The 11,154-nt window shown below is 63.0% G+C and overlaps 1 protein-coding gene across 1 annotated transcript; it reads left to right on the plus strand.

Annotated features, from left to right (window-relative positions):
• The first annotated feature begins 1,590 nt into the window (after positions 1-1,590).
• Positions 1,591-10,912, plus strand: DBNDD1 (dysbindin domain containing 1). The gene is made up of 4 exons (XM_029203478.1): positions 1,591-1,712; positions 7,319-7,465; positions 7,629-7,769; positions 8,494-10,912. The coding sequence occupies exons 1-4, from the start codon at positions 1,682-1,684 to the stop codon at positions 8,649-8,651; spliced, it is 477 nt and encodes a 158-aa protein (XP_029059311.1). The 5' UTR covers positions 1,591-1,681; the 3' UTR covers positions 8,652-10,912.
• Positions 10,913-11,154: the final 242 nt, after the last annotated feature.

Consider the following 11,154-nt stretch of genomic DNA (forward strand, 5'->3'; position numbering starts at 1 on the left):
ACCTTATCTCTGGTTCATTGGCTATTGTGGGCCAGAAAACACTCAAGTGGCCCCTCAAATGGCCTGGGCTTTCTCACACAGAGTGGCCGGGTTCCAGGGGAGCCTTCGGAAAGAGGTGAATCCTACTTAAGACCCAGCCTTGGAAGTCACATGGCATCAACCTGCCACAGTCCATTGGCCAGAGCAGCCACAAGCTTGCCCAGGTTCAAGCAGAAGGGGCACAGACAGGGAATGTCTTGACGGGAGCAGAAGGTTCTGGAAGACACAGGGAATCAGAAATACTGCTCTGACCATTTTGAGACAATACAAACTTCCACCTCAGCTGAGTCTGAGCAGCCAGTGCCCACCTACCGTCCTGACCTCCTTATGTCCCCACCACCCACCCTGTAGCTCAGCTTTGTCCCCAGGGGGCTGACCTGCCTCTTGGAGTGGCACAGAGTGCAAACTGCAGTGGCTTGTCCTCGTGGGTCATGAGATCATTTTAGCAGTTTTTGTTTTTGTTTGCTTTGTAAACTAAAGAAAAATGGGAACTATTAGCCTGCCTCACTGACTGACAGTTTCAAAGGCCATGGGCTCCGTGTGACTGGAGCTGGACTAGGTGGTGAGGCCCTTTGTTGGCTGAAGCTGTGTGGACAACCTGCCTTTAGGAGGGTGCTTTCCTGCAAACACCAAGTTCATACTCACCTCCCTCCTCTGCGGATTTTTCCACGCCCAGCTGGGAACAAACTGTCTCCCTGACGGTTTTCTTTGGTTTGTTTAGTCTTTGTGCAGACCATGGGCTTGCATTTGGATCTTCTGGCTTCCAGCGCCCGGCTGTGGCACCCTGGTCGGCTGCCTACCCTGTGTTCAGCTTCACCTGGAAAATCAGGATCCCGTCTTCTAAGGATTCCCCGGGAGAATTAATGCACCAAGGGCCTGGCACAAAGCCGCATTCCAGGGCCTCGTGCAGGGTCCAGTGTCTGGAAGTGGGGCTCCATCGAACCGTTTGGTGCTCTCAGCACGCCCAGACCCTGCCTGCCTTCCTTCCGGGGCCCCCTCTCTGCCCGCCTCCTTCTCCTGACCTCCCTTCCCCCCCCCCCCCCGCCCCTGCCCCCAGCCTAGCCCTTAGACGCTCTCGCCGCCCCCCACCCCGCCCCCTCGCCCTGTCTCTCCATAGCATTTATCACAATCTGCAATTCTTGGCTTAAGGGCCCTAGGGTGTTAGGCCCGCCCCTCCATACCCCGCAGAGCGCCGGCACGTAGTTGGCGCCCCACAAATTTGCGGGGGTGAACGGACGGAAGTCGGCGCGGCTGCTGAATGAGGCCGCGCGCAGGGGCCGCAGAGGCCGGGCCAGCGTTGCGGGACGCGGCCAGGTCGGGGTGGCTCTGCAGGAGGGGGTAGTCTCCGCGTGGGAGGGGTCCTCAGGGGCAGGGGCCGGCAGGGGGCGCGCGCGGGGCGGGGCGGGGCCGCACCTGTGCTGCGGGGCCAGGGAAGGAGAACGGGGTGGGGGGGTGGGGGAACAGGGCCCCGGAGCAGCTGCGCGCCCCGCCCCGCGGGCTCCTCCCCGCCGCCGCGGCCCCCCGGCTGCTGCCCCAATGCGCTGCGCCGGGAGCCGGGGCCGAGTCGCCGCCGCAGCTGCAGGGGCGCCCGGGCCGGGTGACGACGCCGCCGCGTGCGCCCCTCCCAGGGCCTGCCGGCCGCATGGAGCCCCCGGAGGGCGCCAGCCCGGGAGGTGAGTGCGGCCCCAGCCCCCCGGGGGCCCCAGCCCCCGGGAGCCCACGAGCTGCGCCTTCCCCGCAGCGGCCCGCAGCCCCTTCCCCCTGGGCCCACACATCGGCCACGCCCCGGGGCCGTGAAGACCCACCGGCAGCTCCGAGTCCCCCTGCGCCGGGCCGAAGCGGGGGGAGCCTAGTGCGCCGCGCCCGGGAAGACGAGCGGGGGCACCGCCCGGAACGGCCCCAGCGCTGGGCGGGGGGGCGCACGGACCGCGTCCCCGCCCCCTCGTCCTCCGCGCTCCCGACCCGGGCAGCGGTGTCTGGCGCGCTCCTGAGTGGTTGGCCCAGAGCTTGGTCCTGAGCCCCCTCCCAGCGGAGCCGGGGATCTGGAAGATGGGGCGTGCCAGGGCCAGAGTCGGGATCCAGGTCAGCGAGGCGTGGGGGGGATGCTGCCCTCCTAGCTGCGCGTGTGCTTTGTTCGGCCCAGCCGAGCCTCCCTGGGGGTAGGGCGGGGAGGCCGCGGCCGGGATCCTCGGGGCACCAGGCTGAGATAGGGGCTCAGAGCGGGGGGGTGCACCTGGCTCCGCCTGTGGGGGCTCCCACGCCGGCAGGGGTTGCTGGCTGCCGGGGCGAGGCCCAGGAGCTTACACATCTGGGAGGGCTGGTGTGCACGGAGTGACCCCTCCTCACGGCCCCTGCCAGCTGTCGGGACGGTAGAGGTGTACCGGGGGCCTCTCCCCTAGGAGTCTGGCCCTACTCTGGCCCTGGCCTGGTGGGAGGGAAACCTTTCCTAGGACAGGTTCCTAGGAACCTCCCAGGAACCTTTCAGGAGGGGTTTCCTGTGCCATCGGCCTCGGAACTTGGATGCAAGCTGCCGGGCTCCTCCACCCACCCGGCCAGGCCCCAGATGCACCCTGGGTTCCCTGGAGGTCCCATACCAGGGAGCCACTCCCTGACCACATAGGTGTCCGCTGGGGGTCCCCTAGCCACACCAGTGGCCTGCTCCAGAGACCAAAATGCTGGCCCTGGAGGTGTCCTGAATCAGTGGGTCCACCTACTGCTCTGTCTGCAGGCTGAGTTGGGCAGGTGCATTCCAGACGGCTGTCTAGGGGCCCATGTCACGCTCCCTCCGAGCACCACCCGAGACACTCAGGGGCTAGTGGGTGTGGGTTTTCTTTGTTTTGTCGTTTGTGGCAGGGATCCAGCTTTTTCTTCCCATTGGCAGTACGAGGACCCCGGGGCTTCCGGGTGGCGGCTTTGCGAGGATTTCATGGGGCAGGTTTGGAGAGCAAGGGCTGGGGATGCCGGCAAAGCAGCCAGGCCCCTCTGAGCTCCGTGTCCCCTTCTCTCAGTGGAGGCCCCCCCTTGCCTGCAGAGAGAGGGAGCAGAGGGCAGGCCTGAGGGAGGGGAGCTTAACGACCCTTCAGTTTCTGAACATCACTTACTGGAGCCCCAGAGACCTAACTCATTCAGTGCTCCAGGAACCTCCTCTGCGCAGGCACCGTGGTGGGGCTGGGCCACAGCAGCGGGAGGTGGGCTTCACACGCTTCTTACCCCGTAGCCACGTCCTGCCCACATGGGGGCGTCACGCGTGGGTAGCTGTGACTGTCATTTTCTGAGTTCGCTGACTTTTTGGAACTTACTCTGGAGAGAGGGGCACACACACAAGTAGAGACAACAGTATGGTAAAGTACCCCACCCCCGCCCCTCACCGCCTGCACCCACCTTCCTTCAGTAGTAATTTGTAGCCAATCTAGAGATATTGTTTCATCCTTAAGTATCTCTGAAATTACCTCTAAAAGATAAGGTTTTTATAATTAAAACAGCATTTCTGCACCTAAACGAATTAACAGTAATTTCTTAATATCAAAGCGCACAGACATGGAGGGGAGAGGACGGGGTGCACTTCTCGAAGGTGCCTTTGGGAGACCAAGTCTCTAGCCCACCTACCTCCAAGTCTGTCCGACTGGGAGAGAGAGGCCTGGGCCCTGCGCTGAGGGGGCTGAGCCTAGATGGGGCCCACCCGGCATCCTCAAAATGCTCCAAGGAGGAGCACTGACTCCAGGGACAGGGGCTGGGGAAATGGGGGACGATGCCCATCCCTCCCTCCCTGCAGCCATGCTGGTTTTTATGCTATTCATTCATTCACTTCATTATTTCACTCATTCGCGTTGGGTATGTGCAGAGCACCTCCTCCATGCTTGGGGCAAAACCCTGGGCACACAGCAGGGAACTTGAGATTTGGGCCAAGTTCTTGGCACGAATGTGCTGGAAAATAGGTCAGCAGCGTAGCACAGGGTAACACTATCATATGCGTTCATACCAGGCCTTAGGCCCCCAGTTCCAGTCTCCCCACGCGGGTGCTGCTTCCACAGGGCAGAGCAGCAGGCCCCCTGCAGGGGCCAGGGGCTTCACTCCCTCACTGGGGGCTCTGCCAGGCTGCTAGCCCACTGCTGACCCTGGGGCATCAGAAACACCGCTCACCTTTGCCCTGGCCTGGGCAACCCTGGGGTCTGCTGAACCCACCCAGCCTACGGCTTGGCCCGGCTGCCAAGGACCCCTGCCCTTGTGCCTGCCTGTGTGATCGGTCACTCCTCTGCTTCACACCCCAGGAAGAGCAGGGGGTCTCACTCGTGAAGAACTTCTCCCTTCTTCCTACAAGGGCTTATCGAGAGGGTATCAGACAGACCCAGGTGATTCCTAGCACAGCCGCTTAGTGACTCTGGGGCGGGGTCTCGGGCTCATTCATTCAACCAGCATTTATGGTGCACCTACTGTGCACAAGGACCAAGCAAAGGTCCTGCTCCCTTCACATCCTTCCAGCCAAAAGATCAGTGTCCTTGACGCCAAAAGTTGCATCTTCTGCTTTTTCTTCCTCTCCCACACAGCTTTGACACAGGCCAGGACACCAGGATTTACAAAATAAAGACCAGACCACTGCCAAAGGGAGATGAAAAGAATAAGAAAGTAGACATAAGATGACTTTAAAAGTTCACCGTTACCACTTTCCATTGGCTCTGTGACACCATCGACTAGATGGTTTGCTGTTTCAGGGTTGCTGAAATTTGATAAAATGTGCTTCTTACAATGAGTACAAAAGGCCACTGTGCCTGTAGGGGCTGGAGGTCTGTCCTGGGCTGTCTGGGACCCCTGGATCCTAGGATCTACAATGAGGCGTATCTGCATACCCAGCCCCCTGACCCAAGGCCGGATGGGGAAGGAGGTCCTGCTTCCTTGCCCTGCCCCCATCTCAGCACCTGTGGACTGCCTCCTTCCCACCTGGACTGCATCCCATCCCACAAACATGCAGGTAGAGGCTGTCCCACTCAGCTCGGAACCCTCCCAGCTCAGAGAGCAGCCAGAGGTGTCTCCCCACCGGTGTCCCCCTGCCCTCACCCACCCCGGCCATGCCTCAGAGGCAGCCACGCACCCCTCAGGGCCTTTGATGGTGCTGTCTCCCCAGCTATCACCCAGCTCCCACCCTCCTTCAGACCTGTCCCCAAAGCGGGACCACAGCCCCCAGGGCTCCCCAGCCCTGCCCCACCAGAAGAGGGCAGGAATCCCCTATTTTGTCCATCCGAGTCCGGCTCAGGAATCTGCTGGATGCACAGGTGAATAGCGCTTTCTTTTCTAGATAAGGTGAGAGAGGGCCATTATGAGCAGAGACTCCCGCCTCTGCCCCACCTTTTATGCTAAGTCCCCTTCCACCCGGTTAGGGCCTAGCTTCCCTGTGGGCGCAAGGTCAGGGTCTCCCCTCCCTCTGCTGGCCGGCAGGTGGTGGCCGAGAGCTCCCGCTCGACAAGCTGAACCCCTCGGTGTTACTGGCCAAGACTCACTGTCCCTTCCTCGTGGCTGGTTGTGACACTAGCTGGAAAACATATTGCTGGAACTCTGCCTGGCACAGAAAACCATGAGCCACTGTCATTCTTGTTATTAGCCCAGAGCCACCTGCCCCACTGGGAGGCTCCAGAGAAATGGCAGCACCTAGCTGCAGCCCCCAGCCAGCCAGGCACCCACCACGATGGGACACGTGTAGAAGCAGAGCAGGACACTCCAGGCACGCGTGCACCCTTGGGGAGGAGACCCGGGCCGCTGTGCCGCCCCGCCTTGAGGAAGCAGAACACTCCTGCAGGGCAAAGGTCCCCAAGGGCTTCCTGGGCCTTCGACCCTCAGCAGGGGTTCTGATGTTCGGGAGAGGTTCCCCGCCCACCCCCAGCTCTGGTGCCCTCTGGTCGGGAAGGTGTCCTTGCTGGGCTGGGCGGGCCGGGACACCAGGGGGTGTAACCCTACCCTCCAAGGATGCTCAGACACCACGTTCCAAATGCGGCAGCAAGGTGGAAACCAGATCCCCAGCCCCAGTCCAGCAGGCCAGCCCTGGGCCCTGAGTGATGACACAGCACAGGGCAGAGCCAGGCTGGCCCCGCCAGTCGGCAGGCCCACCTCCCCTCAGCCACGCCTCCCAGGGAGCGGTTCCCTCCTAGAAGCCAGGGGCGAGTCGACCCAGCCAGCTCTGCAGCTGCAAATCCCACACAGCCGGGGACCCTGCAAACCCACGCGGCCCGCCAGGCTGCTGGCCACACAGGCCCAGCCCTCACTGGCAGCTGTCGGCACTGGGCCCCCCTGCTGGGCCCCCCCTTGGCAGCTGCTCCTGTGGCTTCGTCCACACCCAGCTCTCGGCGCTGGACCCCTGGGATGGGCGGCCACACTGATGAGGGAGCGGGAAGGCATTCCTCACTCTTTACTGAGCACCGGTTCAGCTGGGGGTCAGCTGGGGGCAGGTGGGGTCTCTGTCGGGGGGGGGGCTCAGGAGAGAGCAGCAGTGGGGACGCCAGGGAGCCAGGGGTCCCGTTGCCTCAGGGCATGTGCCGGCCAGATGACTGGGACCCCTGGCTGTGTGGGGCAGAGGGCCCTGGAACACTCCGGAGGAGCTGGTAGGAGGTGTGGATGCAGCAGTCTGCCCTGGTGACAGCAAGCACTCCGTGGGGTGGAGGGCCCGCCCCTGGGTGGCACAGTCTCCACCAAGCAGATCCCCAAGGGGCCTCGCCTCTCACCCAACAAAAAGTTACATGAAATGAGCCATTACATAAAAACAAGAATTGCATAGGAAACACCCTGGAGTAACATTCCCAGTCCGGAGGCGTGGTCGGTGGGGAGGGGTTGCTGTGGCCACCATCCTCGTGTTATGTGGATTCAAACACAACACGGGACAGACACGTGAGCCGGGGCCATTCTGGATTAAAGGGCGCCAAAGGGCAAGCAAATGCAGAACCGCCCACCCGACCGTAGGTTGGACCAGAAAGTGGAGACAGGTGACAGTATTGGTGTCTTGGGGTCTCCAACAGGACCAGCAAGTGTCCCCGCGAGACCTGTGGTCATTCCTGCTCAAGTAATCAGGGCAAAGGGTCTGGAAATCAGGGTTACGGGGAAGGGCAGCATCCTCGGAGAAGCCCTCTGCCCCTTGTCTGGCTTCCTGACCCAAGGTCACCCCTGGCCACTGCGATCACTGCCCACAGCCTCAAGGGAGGGCTCGATGGGCCAGGTTCTCAAGTCCTCCCAGCCTGCGTCCTGGGGGTGGCGGTGGGAGACCGTAGTCCCCTCCCGGGTAACGCTCTCTCTGTTGCAGGGGTAGTTAAGGAGGTCGAGGTGCCAAGGGCTGCCCTGGGCACCCCCGTTCCTGGGACGGGGACCAGCAGCCACTCACCTGTGGCCGAGGAGGAGGTGGGCGTCCCAGTACCGGCACCGGGTCTCTTGCAGGTCACAGAGAGGCGGCGTAAGTACAGCCCACCTGTCCCAGCGTGCTCCCTGGGACCAGGGGCGGGTCCCTGGGCCTCGGGTGCGCCCCAGGGAGCAGGTGCCGGGGATGGGTCAGCCCCACCTCGTTCCCACCGCACTGGCCTTCACCTGGCCCCGCTGACACGCCCCTCTGCCCCCAGAGCCCCTGAGCAGCGTCTCATCCCTGGAGGTGCACTTCGACCTCCTGGACCTCACCGAGCTGACTGACATGTCCGACCAGGAGCTGGCCGAGGTCTTCGCCGACTCGGATGACGAGAACCCGGCCAGCGACTCACCCGCAGGTGGGGCTGCTGCCGGGGTCTGGAGAGGGTTGCGGGAGGTCCTGGGGCCTCAGGCCACCCAGCACCGCTCCCTGGAGACCCATTTTGGAAAATGATTTCCTTTCTGACACGTGTTTAAGTGTTTGTCGACACGGCACCATTTCACTCACCATTTCTGCACTTCACACACCTATCTGCCAGCTCTCAGGGATTTTTCTACCCCTCCTTAATTTCACTTTTCAAATGCCAACGTAAGGCCACGGCCACAGTCCCACTGAAAGCAGAATTCACTACTTGGGTTTAATCCCAAGTAGGCAGAGCACGAAGGGGGTGGTGCTCACCAGTCCTAGCCCCTCCTCAGCTCAGTTCCCGGGAAGCGGCTGGAGCCCACAGGCCGCAGAAACGGCATGGGAGCCGCCAGGGGTATGGGGGCCCAGGGACCTTCCCCACTCCCGGCTCACTGCCCATGCAGGCGGGGCGGTGGGGGGAGGGAGGGAGTGGCACCTGCTCCGGGCCAGGCTCACCCCCAGGGCGGGCGCCTCAGCTGCACGGGGACCCGCCTGGGGACAACAGGAAAGCCCCTGGCCGGGCTGCACCCAGACCCACGTGTACACATTGCTGGTGCCCAGGGCACCCCAACGTGTGGCCCGACGCCGTGCTGGAGGCACACACGGGCCCAGCCCAGTAACTGAAGGAGTGACCTGGGACCCCAAGCCACACTGACCCCAGCCTGTGTTCCCACCAGGCCTACACCCGCTGCCCAGGGCCGGCTGTCTGCGCTCCCCCTCCTGGACACGCACCAGGGCCGAGCAGAACCGTGAGAAGCAGCCCTTTGGTGACACCGAGCGGCAGCCTGCCGTTGTGGACACGTTTCTCACCGTGGAGAGGCCCAAGGAGGACTAGGCCGGCTGGCCCGGGGCCGAGGCGGGGCAGGTCCGGGCGGCCGTGGCCCCGTGGACGCTGCCCGCCCCACATGGCGCCTCTGCATAAGCACAGCCCAGTGGCCTTACGTCCAGCTCTTCCTGGTCGCTGGATCAGGGACCAGGCCCAGGGATGAGACGAGACTTCTGTCTGTAGGAATGGTATTCTTGTCTGTCACCAGGCTCCCGGCTAGGGGTGCGGTGAGCAGGGATCTGCCCGTGAGAGGCGCTCTGCAACCCCCCGGGGGTCTCGGGGCTCCAGTCTTGAACGGCAGTGCCAAGCTCCAGCCCGCGGGACACCCTGCTGCCCTAACCGCCTTGATTCCAACCCTGCGCCCCTCCTGCCGCCCAGGAAGTGTCAGCACCAGAGCCCCCAGACCCTAACACCCTGCTTGTCGTGATCCCTGCCTGAGAGCCAGACCCACCTCCTGAGCTCGGAACACCAAATATGTCACGACTGCCTCAGACCGCCGGGCAGGGCAGGGGCAGGCGAGGTTCGCCCTCCCCCGGTCCTTGCAATGACAGTCCCCGCGGCCCACCAGACACACGCACACAGGCACGCACACGCGTGCAGCAGCCCGAGGGGCGTGGGGACGTGAAGGGACCTGGGCACAGCGCCTGGCCCCCAATTCAGGGGTGCCAGACTCGGCTGCTCCGGACGCTGCTTACATACTAAGGGACGGAACTGGCTTCCAGTCAGACAGCGAGTCCAAGAACAGTTTTAAAATAAACGTGTAAGCTTGCTTTTAGTCCCCAAGGCCACCTGCCCTGACCCCTTCTCCACTGAAACATTTCTGGGGAAGGAAAACAGGCCTGGGCACATGCTGGGCCCACGGGGCGTGGCTACAGCACATCCCGCCAGGAAAAGGGTCGCCCTATGCGCCAGGAGGGGCACGTGAGGGGCAGCAACAGGGAGGTGTCTTCGAGACACAACCAGGAATTTCACTTAAAAGGGATCCCGTGAGGGCAGCCGTGCCCCCCCGCCCCCCAGTCTTCCCCAGGGCTGAGTTCCCATCCTCGCTACGGCTTCTGCAGATCTCATTTCCAAACAGCAGGATTAAAACGGCACCCTGTCCTAAGTCTCGCCGACCAGTCTCTTCCTTTCCAGCTGACGTGGGAGCTCAGGCGTGCGGGCCGGGGGTGGCTGCTCTAGGGGCCTCCAGGAGCTCCACACTCTGGCCCTCCCCCAGCTAAAGCCACTGGGGGTTCCACTGTGACACGCCCTGGGCTCTTATTTGGGTCACATTTCAGGGCCAAGCGCCCTGGGTCTCGAGGCGTTAAAGAAGCGAAGACCCTGCCTCCACAAGCCCAGGCTGGAAGAGGCAGAGGTACTCCCGAGAGGCTCTTCCCAGCCTGGGGCAGGTTCCTGGGGAGGCAGCCGCCAGGCAGGGTCCGCCTGTGAGCAGAAGACCAAGGATGAAGCCTAAACCCTGACCGTTTTAACCACCATGAGACGCAGGCCGCGTGCCCCGTGCCGGGCGGTTCCTCCTGCGGGGCTGAGCCTCCCTAACCCGAGATCCTTGGCCAAGCCTCGGCCCAGGTGGGGCGATGGCCCAGACAGGGTGCGAGGTGAAGGGGAGGCAGAGGAGACTGGAGGGGGTGCAGGCACGGGGCACGCAGGCAGGGGCGCTGTCCCCAGGGGCGTGCCCTGGACCCGGGGAGGGGCTGCACCCAGTCTCCCAAGGAACAGACCCCCAGGCTCAGGACAACGTGGGTCCTTCCTGGGGTCTAGGAGAGCACCCCACCTCCACCAGAAAAAGCCCCAGGACAGGCCCCTGCAGGACGCCAAGCAGCTCAACACACGGAGGCTGAGTGTCCAAGGCTGCGTCACAGGGCGAACCCCGGAGATCGCAGAAATTCAGCAATACACATTTCACAAGCAACAAAGTTGGAAGTGTTTGTCCCAAGTTGGAAACTCTATTTTTGAGGCAAACATACCAAACGATTTGGAAAATTTCATCCCTGAGGCCCAGCGTGTGGCCATGGCCGGGACAGCAGCGGCGGGCACGCGGGGCGGTGCCCCTGCTCTCACAGTCAGCCCGCGTCACCCACCGCAAGGCAGCAGCTGCTGCTACTGTCACAATTCTGACGACTCCGACGCCCTGGCCGTGTCCTGGGGACCTGCGGGGCCACTTCCACTAACCCCGACTCCCCGGGGGCTGGGCCCTGGTCTCGCTCCAGGACCAACCGGGGAATGGAAGCCTCAGCCCTAGACCTTAGCTACGGCCCCCGGTGGCTGTCCTACCACGTGGAGCAACCCAGAGCCCCCTCTCCTGTACCCTAACAACACGGGCCGCAAGGAACACAGCTTCCCGGAGACGCAGGGTTGGCAAGGCCCCGACCCTGAGAACAGGGGTGGCTCCGCTGGGGCACCCCTCAGGCTCAGACCCCACAGACACCCCGCCTGTGGAAGTGGTGAGGCCCCTCCATAAGGACTAACTGGTCTTCCACCACCCTAACAGCTACGCGCTTGGCGCCTGGCTAGT

Source organism: Monodon monoceros, unplaced genomic scaffold (genome assembly GCF_005190385.1).
Source record: "Monodon monoceros isolate NGI ecotype Baffin Bay Population unplaced genomic scaffold, NGI_Narwhal_1 Super_Scaffold_10, whole genome shotgun sequence".
Classification (NCBI taxonomy): Eukaryota; Metazoa; Chordata; class Mammalia; order Artiodactyla; family Monodontidae; genus Monodon; species Monodon monoceros.

Bases quoted from the DNA above. Each gene is read 5' to 3' on its own strand.
- DBNDD1 (XM_029203478.1), top strand. From the start codon at position 1,682: ATGGAGCCCCCGGAGGGCGCCAGCCCGGGAG. The intron at 7,466-7,628 runs GTAAGTACAGCC...CTCTGCCCCCAG, and splicing joins GCAGGTCACAGAGAGGCGGC to AGCCCCTGAGCAGCGTCTCA. The intron at 7,770-8,493 runs GTGGGGCTGCTG...TGTTCCCACCAG, and splicing joins GGCCAGCGACTCACCCGCAG to GCCTACACCCGCTGCCCAGG.